The sequence below is a fragment of the Coregonus clupeaformis genome, chromosome 8, assembly GCF_020615455.1.
Source record: "Coregonus clupeaformis isolate EN_2021a chromosome 8, ASM2061545v1, whole genome shotgun sequence".
Lineage (NCBI taxonomy): Eukaryota > Metazoa > Chordata > Actinopteri > Salmoniformes > Salmonidae > Coregonus > Coregonus clupeaformis.
In genome coordinates, this window is record NC_059199.1 from 61,891,784 (window position 1) to 61,903,943 (window position 12,160).

Genomic DNA, 12,160 nt, shown 5'->3' on the forward strand with positions numbered 1-12,160 from the left:
TGTTGTTATTAGCCCCATCCTTCAGCTCCATTCAAACCTATCTATCTCTTAACACCATCCATATTGGATTTCTATTTGCCATATATTTTTCAACTGTACTGTGATTTTTTATAAAAGGTCTGAACCTTTCTATTCTCATTGTTTCTACAGTTTGTGAATTGAAAATAAACATTTTTGCTAAAAGTATTATTATATTATTGATCGATTGACTATGACTTTTCAGATCACCCAGTAGTGCTATCTGCAGGGTCAGCTCCATGCAAATATTGCAATCCTTCAGCCATTCCTGGACCTGTGTCCAGAACCAAGCTACAAATGGAAAGTACCAAAACAAATGATCTAATGATTCTGTCTCTTCACAGCCAAATCTGCAGAGCTGGGAAAATTGTATCCCCCTTTTAGTGATAGGTCTAATGCTTTAATATTTAATAATTTCTGTCCTCCTAATTCATATTCATTATATAAATTGGCCCGTTTAATTTTGTCTGGCTTGCCGTTCCAAATAAAAGGGAATATTTCTTTCTCATATAATTTAAAAAACTGTTCGCTAGGCGTAGGCAAGACCATAAGCAAATTGGTAAACTGGGATAATACTAAAGAGTTAATCAGGGTGATTTTTCCACAAATAGACAGGTATTTACCTTTCCATGGTAGCAAGATCTTATCTATTTTTGCTAACTTTCTATTACATTTTTTTGGAGTGAGATCATCTATTTCATTTGGGATATGTATTCCGAGTATATCCACATCACCATCAGACCATTTTATTGGTAAACTACATGGTAATGTAAAAATTGTATTTTTTAGTGATCCAATACATAATATAGTACATTTATCATAACTTGGTTGTAATCCAGAGAGGTTAGAAAATGTATCTAGAGCCTCTATGAGGCTGTGGAGGGGTTCAAGTTGTGGATTCAAAAGAAAACATGAATCATCAGCGTACAATGACACCTTTGTTTTTAAGCCCTGGATTTCTAATCCCTTGATATTATTGTTGGATCTGATTTTAATAGCTAACATCTCGATGGCAATAATAAATAGATATGCCGATAGTGGACAACCTTGTTTCACTCCTCTTGACAGTTTAAAGCTTTCTGAGAAATAGCCATTATTTACTATTTTACACCTAGGGTTACTATACATGATTTTAACCCAATTTATAAGATATTGTCCAAAATTGAAATGATCCAGGCATTTATATATAAACCCCAGTCGTACTTTATCAAATGCCTTTTCGAAGTCTGCTATGAATAGTAGACCTGGTTTCCCAGATTTTCCATAGTGTTCTATTGTTTCCAGTACTTGCCTTATATTATCTCCAATGTATCGCCCATGTAAAAAACCTGTCTGATTAGAATGAATAATGTCTGACAATACCTTTTTAATTCTATGCGCTATACATTTTGCTAGAATTTTTGCATCACAACACTGAAGTGTAAGGGGCTGCCAATTTTTTAAATGGACTGGATCTTTATATTTTCCACTTGTATCCTGTTTCAGTAATAATGAAGTCAGACCTTCTTCTTGAGTGTCTGATAATCTACCATTTACATAGGAGTTATTAAAACATGCTAATAACGGTCCTCTGAGTATATCAAAAAAGGTTTGGTATACCTCGACTGGTATGCCATCCAACCCTGGAGTTTTCCCGGAGTTAAAGTCTTTAATTGCATCCAGAGTTCCTCCTCTGTAATTTCACCTTCACGTGAGTCTTTCTGTATGGCTGTTAAGTTTACATTATCAATAGAAAAAAAATCTCAACAATTTGCTTCAGTTAGAGGAGATGGAGGCGACTGAAACAAAAACATATGCTTAAAGTACTTTGTTTCCTCCTTCAAAATATAATTTGGTGAATCATGGGTGACTCCGTAATTTGTAACCAGTTTCAATAAATTATTTTTGGTAGCATTCCTATGTTGAAGATTTAAAAAGAATTTGGGGCATTTTTCCCCATATTCCATCCAGTTTGCTTTATTTTGATAATATATTACACTTGATCTTTCTTGAATAAGTTTCTCCATTTATTTTTATTTTTCCTCTAATTTATTCTGAGCCTCTATGTTACAGTTTTTATTGCTATCTATCTGTTCTGTTAGACCTTCTATTTCCTTTGTTAGTGTGGACTCTTTTGACCTAAATTGCTTTAGTTTTCGAGATGAGTACTGAATTGCATGGCCTCTAAAGGCACATTTAAAGGTGTCCCATACAATAAGGGGATTTGCTGTACCTATGTTATGTCGGAAAAAATCAGTTATAAATTCCTCTGTCCTAGTTAAAAACAAGTTATCATCCAATAGGCTTTGATTACATTTCCAATATCCTCGCCCACGTGGAAATTCAGTAAGAGTAATGTATATGCCAATTATATGATGGTCCGACCGCATTCTGTCCCCTGTCAACACTTTTTCAACTTTTGGTGCCAACGAGAATGACATAAGAAAGAAGTCAAGGCGACTAGCTTGATTGAGTCTCCACCATGTATATCTCACTAGATCAGGATATTTAAGCCTCCATATATCTACTAGTTCTAATGTATGCATGACATTCACGATTTCCTTAAGAGCATGAGGGTGATTGTTTGTAGTGTGATTTCCTTTACGGTCCATTGAGCTATTTAAAACGGTATTATAATCTCCCGCCATAATAATAGAGTATTGAATTGCTTGCAAGGTCGATAATTTATTATATATATTTTCAAAGAAGTGTGGATCATCATTATTTGATCCGTAAAGGTTAATGAGCCATATTTGTTTATGGTCCAATAACATATTTAAAATAATCCATCTACCTTGCGTATCTGTTTGGACAATTTGCACATTCCTGTAAACAATAGATATTATATTCTTTCTCTTTGAGCCATGTAAATATTGTTCTTCTTTTGTTATTATCTGCTAAGCCATTACAATTATAACTGGCTATACCTATTTCACCACATACCATAATGAGATACAAGTTTCAAATCTATTTGTCATTATATATGTTTGTAAATTTACCAATAGAAAATACCATAGTGATTGAGTTTCCATATAGCTATACCATGATATTTGCAATGTTACTAAATAACCCTCCAATTGTTCTCCACTACTTCCCCCGCTAAAACCCCTCCCCATCCCAAGTTGGGCCGTCATCCCAGTGATCAGCATACCACCCCTGTCCCCCCGGATCCCTATGCCACCCACAAAACAGAAGCAGGTCAACCGCCAAAAGCATTTCCAATGCGCTCACCTCAATATATTGATATAGCTATTTAAAAGACATCTATTCAAATATCTTGCATATCTTATTTTCCATCATTATCAATTAATGTGCGTAATAATGTTGGCAGTTCATGCGTAGGATTTTAACCTATAACCCGAATTGCCATTGTATTACATTACATTTTTAACAAGCAACTATCACTTCAGCAAACATCCACTGTGATTCAACCCCCCCCGCAACAGACACAAACTCATACACACACACAGGCACACACACTCACCCCCCCACAACCAACCACAAGATCAGATGCTCAATGGTTGATACATCCCAGAGCTCAACTCAAGAAAGGACCTGATTTACGAATGCATATACAGTTACAGCCGCTTGAGAAAGCATGCAAGATTGAGCAAAAGTGAACAACAATGTGAGATTTGATTAATCTATTTAATCTATGTTAAGTCCTAGGTGATGGAGATCAGATCCACCCCTCTTCACCTGAGACACAAACACTCTGGTCCCCTGTTGTAACCATTTTCCCAAGCATCTCCGTGCAGTCATACCTTTGATTATTTTGTGCCACAATAGTAAGCCCCCTCTCTGATTATCAGAGTGTGACCCCCTCCCCATGGGTTACTGCAGCCAGTGTTGCCAGCACTGCCACTACCTGGGTGGGGGTACAAGGTCGTCAAGGTTCTCATTAGTAGCTTTGAGAATTTCCTTGTATATTATGCTCCCCCATCAGGGGGCTCTGGCTTTGTAGGACCAACCCTGCCAGGCAGGCTCAGAATCTTGAGGGGGCAGTGCTGCTCAAGTAGGTCTCTGACCGCATCTATTTCTCTGTTTAGGCTGCATACTCACAGCAGGTCCATAAAACAGATGGGAACTTCTCTTTGGTGTATGGGTCGCTCAGGTGGGTGTCCAGGATATAGGGTTGGGGATCGTTCCATCATGATAGGACAATAAAAAAATAGATGTTCTCAACTCTTTAAAGGGTGTGTATTTATAATATGCCGGATTATAAATTGTATCTACATGGTTTTCACTGCAGCGACTATTGACTTACATTATATAACTGTTCTTAACCAGAAAAATATAATGGTATAATAATAATAATTATACCAGGTTGATGTAATAAGTAACTCTGGAAATATATTATTTGGTACATTCATAGACAAGCCTCCAACTGCCAGTAGCTTATGAGGAGCAGCGTTAGATGTGCACAGCTAATGGTCCTGCAAAGGTTATGGATGCAGAAAAACAGTAGGCCTTCAGATAATTGCAGTACTTAACATTTGAACTAATACATGATGTAAATGATTGACCAGGCACATGGCCTGGCTTGTCCTAGTCCACACTGCAGCGCAACATGTCAGTAGCAAAGCTTTTCCTCCATCCTCTCATCTCTCTTTTTCTCTCTCTCTCAATCTCAAGCACACACATCTCTCTCTCTCTCTCTCTCTCTCTCTCGCTCTCTCGCCTGTAACCCCCCCACACAGTCTCTCCTTCCCTACATCTCCCTCTCCTGCTGCCTGGGCCTGTCAGTACCAGTAAGGAGTCTCTGTGTTGTGCTAAGTGGTTGTGATGTTTTGTATACCATGTTCTCATACTCAGCTATGTCACTCAAACATGTTCACATAAATCTTAAGACACCAACAACAGAGTGCATTTTAATTTGTTATAAAACACAATAACATACAGTATTAACACCCTAACATGATCTCTAACATCGACAGTGTTTGTTTAGGTTTAGATTAGATTAGATTAGGAATTCCTGTCCAGGATACATCAGGATATATCTCAGCTAATTTCTCTAACTAGTTAAGAGCTATACTCACTATACAATACTTAAACACTATCTATAACCAGTCATAATCTGTGGCACTCCAAGACCAGGATCAGCCGACCCCTGCAGGAGAGTGTTTTCTAACAGTGTAGGTCCATTGTGTGCTTTTACGTGATAGTAAAAATAGCCTACATTGATTCCCAAAATATTTAAAAGTGACATTTATAGATTCTGTGTCAGCAGAGGTCTCTCTCCTCTCAGTGTGTGTGAAAGAGTACCATCCGGTAAGAGGTGGACCCATAGAGTTGCCAGTGCAAGGTGTAAGGAACAACTGCGCTAGGTCCCCGGTAAGAGGAACAACTGCACTAGGTCCCCAGTAAGACGAACAACTGCACTAGGTCCCTGGTTAGAGGGGGATGGCTCAGTAGGAGACAGGGGTAAAAAAACTCAGGTTTATTGCCAGGAGAATGGGAGATAGTGATTATAAATGCTATCTATAAAGGAAGAGACAAATGATGTATACATTACACAGTGGAATAGCTATAAAGATATAGCAACAGTAATGAGAAAAATACTACCGGGATAATAGCGTGATATGGCACGAAAACAGACCTCAATCCAGGGATGGAAGATGTTGCTGTAGCTTATTCCTAATTATCCCAATATCCGAAATGACAAATTGAGAAGATAGCAATACTGCTAGTTTTTAAGTAGACTGCCTTTATCCTCCTCATTCTAAGCTAGCTAATGCTAAAGGATTCCATTAAAATAGAATACCTACCGTTGGAGTGAGTAGCTACCGGAAGTGTTGTGGAATCCAATGGGTTGCTTTAGCATTAGCTAGGCTAGTGTGCTGACGAAAAAGGCAGTTTAATTAAAAACTAGCAGTATTTCAATCTTCTCGATGCGGTAACACATGGCAGCCAAATTGAATATCTAAATTACCTTGCAGCTGGCGGCCATCTTAGGCCTATAGGTTTCAATGGTAAGTAGGCCTAGAGTGTTGCCTAACTATTGGCCACAAAATAACTACTCATAACTCGACCATAAGTGTATAACCAGCATATGTAACACGGCTTATTACATACAGGTGAAATACTAACCAAGTTATACTGGATAACAGTTAGGAATAGTGGTGACCAAGAAGATTGTAACATTGGATTACAACAGGTGCATAAACGTATACACAAAGGCACACTGGCTCCACAAAGTCCACTTGCTTTGAGCAATGACGCACACACACTAGAGGAGTGAAGAGGAAAGGTGTCCGCAGGTGGTCGTCCTTGGATGGAGAAGTCCAGAGGTGAAGGAAGAAGCACAGGGATACAGGAGTATCCACTCTCTCTGTGCCGCTGGAGGAGGACACTGAGGTCAGAGCAGCATAAACTGGTCCAAACCAGGTAATTGCCTTGGCTAGATAAGTCTGGTGATCAGAATCATAGTTGGCAGGCTACATGGCAACCAATCAGGGGTCAGTTGGCCATGGTGGTGAGAAAGTTCTACAGCCAGACACCTTGGCATCGGGAGTAGATCGTCTGAGTGGGCTGCAGAAACTTCTAAGTTTTGGGGGAGCCACAGGGGATTTTCCACAGTGTGTGTCAGGCCAGTCCTGCTATCTGTGCGGCCTCAGTTTGCACCTCTCCAGCCTGCTGGCGGTAACCTAGCGAAAGCTCCCTCGCCCTTCTCACTTCCTGCATGGTTTCAATCAGGTTATTCTCCAGCCTACAGCGGTCCTGATGGGTTGGTGCCACCTCCCTGACCCTCTCCGCCATTCGCTCCCCCTCATTCAGCAGCCAGCCTATCAGCTCCTGGAGCTTGGTCCCCGCGGTGCTTATTGCTTTGGCGCCCTGGGAAATGCCACAGAGCTCCTCCTGAGCCAATCGGAGACGGCTAGGTGGAGACTCCTCCCCCTCGACCGCAGACCTCAGCGGAACCACTGAGAGAGAGAAGTCATACCCCTTCATCACCATGGTTACACTGCAACTGTCCTCTGGAGAGAGAGAGAGAGAGAGAGAGAGAGAGAGAGAGAGAGAGAGAGAGAGAGAGAGAGAGAGAGAGAGAGAGAGAGAGTGAGAAAAGTTATAAGCCTTCATCTGTAGACTTACCCGGTAACTGTCATATGGAAGGGAGAGGGAGTGAGGGAGGTAAAAAGATTAGATTAGATTAATTTATTAGTCACAAGCACAGGGTTGTAGATGTAATTGCAGGGTACAGTAAATTCTTCAGCTCTGAGCTCCAACAGTGCAGGTCAAAAAGAGAAGTGAATAAAACAATAATTTAAAAAAAAGGTAAAATAATAATATATACATATTGACTGTAACAATAACAAATGTTCATTGGGGGGTGGGGGCAGGGTAAATGTCTGTTGGGGGGGTAGAATGTTCCAGAGGGAATGTCCAAAGGGGGAGCAGCGGGGGGGTCCGTGTGGTTTGACCATTTCAGCTCCTCGGAGATGTGTACAACTAGGAACTTTATGTCCGCGGCGGCCCAGTTCATAAGGATGTGGGGGTGCCTAGCCTGGTTCCTCCTGAAGTCCACAATCAGCTCCTTTATTTTGCTGACGTTGAGGGAGAAGTTGTTTACCTGGCACCATGCTGTCAGAGTGCCTACATCCTCTCTGTAGGCCGTCTCATCGTTGTTGGTAATAAGGCCTTCTACTGTCGTGTCGTCAGCAAACTTGATGATGGTGTTGGAGCTGTGTGAGGCCAGGAAGAGAGAGAGGACTGGCATGGCTCTGTTATGCCTGTGTGTGTTTCTTTGGGGGGTTTTACTATCCTTGTGGGGACCAGAAGTCCTCTCAAGGATAGTAAAACAAGGAGAATTCGGACAAGTGGGGACATTTAGCTGATCTCAAGGAAAAAAGGCTATTTTAGGTTTAGGGGATAGGTTTAGGGTTACAAATAGGGTTAGGGTTAGGTTTAAAGGTTAAGGTTAAGGTTAGGGTAAGGGTTAGGGTAAGAGGTTAGGGAAAATAGGATTTTGAATGGGAATCAATTGTTTGGTCCCCACAAGGATACTAAAACAACCATGTGTGTGTGTGTGTGTGTGTGTGTGTGTGTGTGTGTCTCACTGTGCTCCTCTTTGATCTTCCTCACACACTCTGTCAGAGTCAGGTTGCTGTCATTGTTACAGTCGTAGGTGCATCGCAGAGAGATGATGCGTTCCTTCATGGCATCATAGCTCTCCTGTTGTTGGTTGAACGTCAAGGCTACATCAGAGAACTGCTGGTCCAAGTCTATCACACCCACACGCTTCGGGACCAACAGACCACTCCGACTCACTGAAACACACACACACACACACACAAAAACAGAGTCAATAACACACACACACACACACACACACACACACACACTTGTAATATGATGGTAATATGTGTGATTGAACCTGTGGCTGCTGGTTGAGGCTGTCTGGCCGACTCTGGTTTAGCTGATTTTGAAGGCTTGGTGTGAAGTAGGGGCTGTCTCTGTAACACACACACGTTCCACTGTGTGAGTGAGGTATGGGCGGGATATATAAATCCAATCAATGTCTAACACTGTAACAACAGACCTATTATATTCAGTAGTCTGTGTTTTACTCAAGTGGGTAACATTGTGACATAACACTTCCTGGTGCAGAAACATGCAGTGCGCTATTACATTGGTTTGTTGTAAACATGATCTGATCAAGCTTATTATTTGAATGTAGCCTAACGCATGTCTGATTAATTTTACATTTTAGTCATTTAGCAGACACTCTTATCCAGAGCGATTTACGGAAGCAATTAGGATTAAGTGCCTTGCTCAAGGGCACACTGACAGTTCGGGAATAAGAACTTGCAACCTTTCGGTTACTGGACCAACCTCTTAACCGCTAGGCTACCTGCCGCCCGTGCTTATGTGTCTGATTCCACAAATGATGTTCCCTCGGGAAAAATAAAGTTCTAGGCCACTTTGTTCCTGTGTAACCTAACCTCAGACAATAAATCACGTTTCTTTCCTGTTCCTATACAATACCTCGTCGTTGTCTTCGGAAGGAGTGACACAGCAACAGAATAGCACAGACATTCTCGCTGAAATGATCCCGAGACCCAACAGTTAATCCTCGCAATCAATATCTCTTTATTCGTTTTCTCCACAATCTCTCTCAATCTCTCTCTTTCTCTCTCTTTATCCAGGTCAATACATCTCTGCCCCGCATTCCTGGTGACGTCACCTGTCATGGGACTGGATTTGCGGAATAGTTTTCTAGCTGTGGCAATAGATAGAGGACAGGTGCACCCACCGGATACACTGGAAGTGTACAGTACAGGTGAAATGCATAGCTATAAGTTTTAGCATTCAACAGTAAACACAGACATTTGACACGTCAGCTCCGTCTTTTTCAGTAGTGCATTTATGAAACGACAAACCGTAGGCCTACCTGCAGCAAATAAACTTTTCCCAATCCAGAATGAAAACAGACAAGAGGAGGCGGTCTGTAAACCGGCAATAGAGGGCGATATTTGACAGCCGCTGCCACTGATTTTACCACAACAGGAACCCAGAAGAAAGGAGAAACTGAGCAGTGCTAGCCGGCTAGCTAACACATAAAATCAGAACCAACTCTTCTTGACTTCTTCTGTCAGCAAACTAAGCGGCAGGTAGCTTAGTGGGTAAGAGCGTTGTGCCAGTAACCGAAAGGTCGCTGGTTCTAATCCCCGAGCCGACTAGGTGAAAAATCTGTCGATGTGCCCTTAAGCAAGGCACTTAACCCTAATTGCTCATGTAAGTCGCTCTGGATAAGAGCGTCTGCCAAATGACAAAAAAAAAAAAAAAAGCGGCACGCATTCTATAGCAAGCTAAGTTAGCATAACTGCTAACACCAAAACAAACACAGGCTGTGCTGTGGAGTGGACTTTGGCAGCAGCAAAAGCAGTGGGTTATATCTACTATTGCAAGCTAGTCTGCTTAGACATACACATTATTATTTTGAAAATGTTGACAACCCCTAACTGGCCACCTAATGTAGTAGCTAGCAGCTATGGCCAGCACCTAATGTAGTAGCTAGCAGCTATGGCCAGCACCAGCATGACTTCTGCAGCTGCAACAGGAGACAAACCCTCAGCTTCAGGCTCCAAGAAGAAAAATGAAAATAAGTTGGCTAGAGACGAGTTTAGTTTCCTGTCCAGTATCATGGGCATCATGTACAACCTGAGGACACAGGTGTGTGAGTGAGCTTGTGTCTAACAGTGTTTTCTGCAGGGTACTGTACATGATGTGATCATGGTGATGTGATCTTGGTGTTTCAGGGCAAACAGAGTGGTGCTAGCTGCTCTCTGTGTGTGTGTGTGTGTGTGTGTAACAGCGGTCGGTGTGTGTGTGTGTGTAACCTCTCCTGTGTGTGTAGGTGGGATGTGGTACCACCTGCTATCCCCAGAGGATTGGGAGGAGTTGGGAGAGAACAGTTGACTGCGACGTAAGAAACACGACTACAGGATTGCTCTGTTTGGAGGCTCCCATCCATAGTCCTGCAGATACTTCAACCCTAAGGTACACACACACATACACACCTATCAGATTACGTCCTTCAGTCAGAGCCAGTCTGTAGTCCATTTGTGTCATTCAAATATGTGGAGATGGTAACAAAATGGCTGAATCATTTCAAAAACGGTGTGTGTGTGTGTTGAGGACTACAGCTGGTCAGACATCCGTCCGTTTGAGAAGCGTCGTGATGCCACGGTGGTGTTCTGGGATATTGTTGTCTACATTCTGGGAGGATCTCAGCTGTTCCCCATAAAGAGGATGGACTGTTACAACATACTGAAGGACAACTGTTACTCCAAACGATGTACTGGAAGTGTGTGTGTGTGTGTGTGTGTGTGTGTGTGTGTGTGTGTGTGTGTGTGTGTGTTGTATTAGAGTCTGAAATCGGAGCAGTGTGACTTGTGTTGCAACACAGAGAAAGTTGTGTGTGTGTGTGTGTGTGTGTGTGTGTGTTCTAACCTTTTCTCTGTTGTAAACCAGGCCCCCTACACCACTGGACAGTAAAACACACACACACACACACACACACACACTAGAGGACAGGGAGGTGTTAGGCTTATGGCTGATCTATATCAGCATTGTAATGTAATGTTCAATACAGAACATTGTATTGAAGTGTGTGTGTGTGTGCGCTAATTTTTGTCAGAGTGTGTCCCTGTGTCTCTGTCCGTCTCTCCCTCTAGGCTGCTCAGCGTGGAACCTGAGTGTTATGACACGCTGTGTGAGTCGTGGCGGACCAGCATGCTGATGCCTCATTGTAGCCACGGCAGAGTGGAGGCCAACGGCCTTATCTACAGTGCTTTCAGAAAGTATTCATACCTCTTGCCTTATTCCACATTTTGTTGTGTTACAGCCTGAATTCAAAATTGATTAAATTGATTTTTTCCCCTCACCCATCTACACACAATACCCCATAATGACAAAGTGAAAACATGTTTTTCGAAATCTTTGCAAATGTATTGAAAATGAAATACTGAAATATCTAATTTACATAAGTATTCACAACCCTGAGTCAATACATGTTAGAATCACCTTTGGCAGCGATTACAGCTGTGAATCTTTCTGGGTAACTCTGAGAGCTTTGCACACCTGGATTGTACAATATTTGCACATTATTATTAAAACAATTCTTCAAGGTCTGTTAAGTTGGTTGTTGATCATTGCTAGAAAGCCATTTTCAAGTCTTGCCATAGATTTTCAAGCCAATTTAAGTCAAAACTGTAACTAGGCCACTCAGGAACATTCAATGTCGTCTTGGTAAGCAACTCCAGTGTATATTTGGCCTTGTGTTTTAGGTTCTTATCCTGCTGAAAGGTACATTTTTCTCCCAGTGTCTGTTGGAAAGCAGACTGAACCAGGTTTTCCTCTGTGCCTCTTTGCCTGTGCTTACCTCTATTCCGTTTCTTTTTATCCTAAAATACTCCCTAGTCCCTGCCAATGACAAGCATACCCATAACATGATGCAGCCACCACTATGCTTGAAAGTATGAAGAGTGGTACTCAGTGATGTGTTGTGTTGAATTTGTATTCAGGGCACAAAGTGAATTGCTTTGCCACATTTTTTGCAGTATTACTTTAGTGCCTTGTTGCAAAAAGGATGCATGTTTTGGAATATTTGTATTCTGTACAGGCTTCCTTCTTTACACTCTCTCAATTAGATTAGTATTGT

At 41.8% G+C, this 12,160-nt stretch overlaps 1 protein-coding gene and 1 long non-coding RNA gene across 3 annotated transcripts; one reads left to right on the top strand and one right to left on the bottom strand.

The window, feature by feature from the left end:
- Positions 1-4,836: 4,836 nt before the first annotated feature.
- si:ch73-345f18.3 lies at positions 4,837-9,152 on the bottom strand. Its single transcript, XM_041884299.2, has 4 exons — positions 8,983-9,152; positions 8,372-8,450; positions 8,055-8,264; positions 4,837-6,974 (listed from the first exon to the last, which is right to left on the bottom strand). The coding sequence occupies exons 1-4, from the start codon at positions 9,031-9,033 to the stop codon at positions 6,583-6,585; spliced, it is 732 nt and encodes a 243-aa protein (XP_041740233.1). The 5' UTR covers positions 9,034-9,152; the 3' UTR covers positions 4,837-6,582.
- A 242-nt stretch (positions 9,153-9,394) lies between these two features.
- LOC121572279 lies at positions 9,395-11,338 on the top strand. 2 transcript variants are annotated; one of them, XR_006001863.2, is made up of 3 exons: positions 9,395-9,620; positions 10,355-10,497; positions 10,644-11,338. It is a non-coding gene; the product is annotated as an uncharacterized LOC121572279 (long non-coding RNA). The 2 variants fall into 2 exon arrangements; XR_006001864.2 differs by lacking the exon at positions 9,395-9,620 and adding an exon at positions 9,798-10,170.
- Positions 11,339-12,160: the final 822 nt, after the last annotated feature.

Excerpts from the sequence above, each read along its gene's own strand:
- si:ch73-345f18.3 (XM_041884299.2), bottom strand. The coding sequence starts at position 9,033 with ATGTCTGTGCTATTCTGTTGCTGTGTCACTCCTTCCGAAGACAACGAC. Across the intron at positions 8,451-8,982 it reads CTTCCGAAGACAACGACGAG|AGACAGCCCCTACTTCACAC; the intron begins GTATTGTATAGG and ends TGTGTGTTACAG. Across the intron at positions 8,265-8,371 it reads GCCTCAACCAGCAGCCACAG|TGAGTCGGAGTGGTCTGTTG; the intron begins GTTCAATCACAC and ends TGTGTGTTTCAG.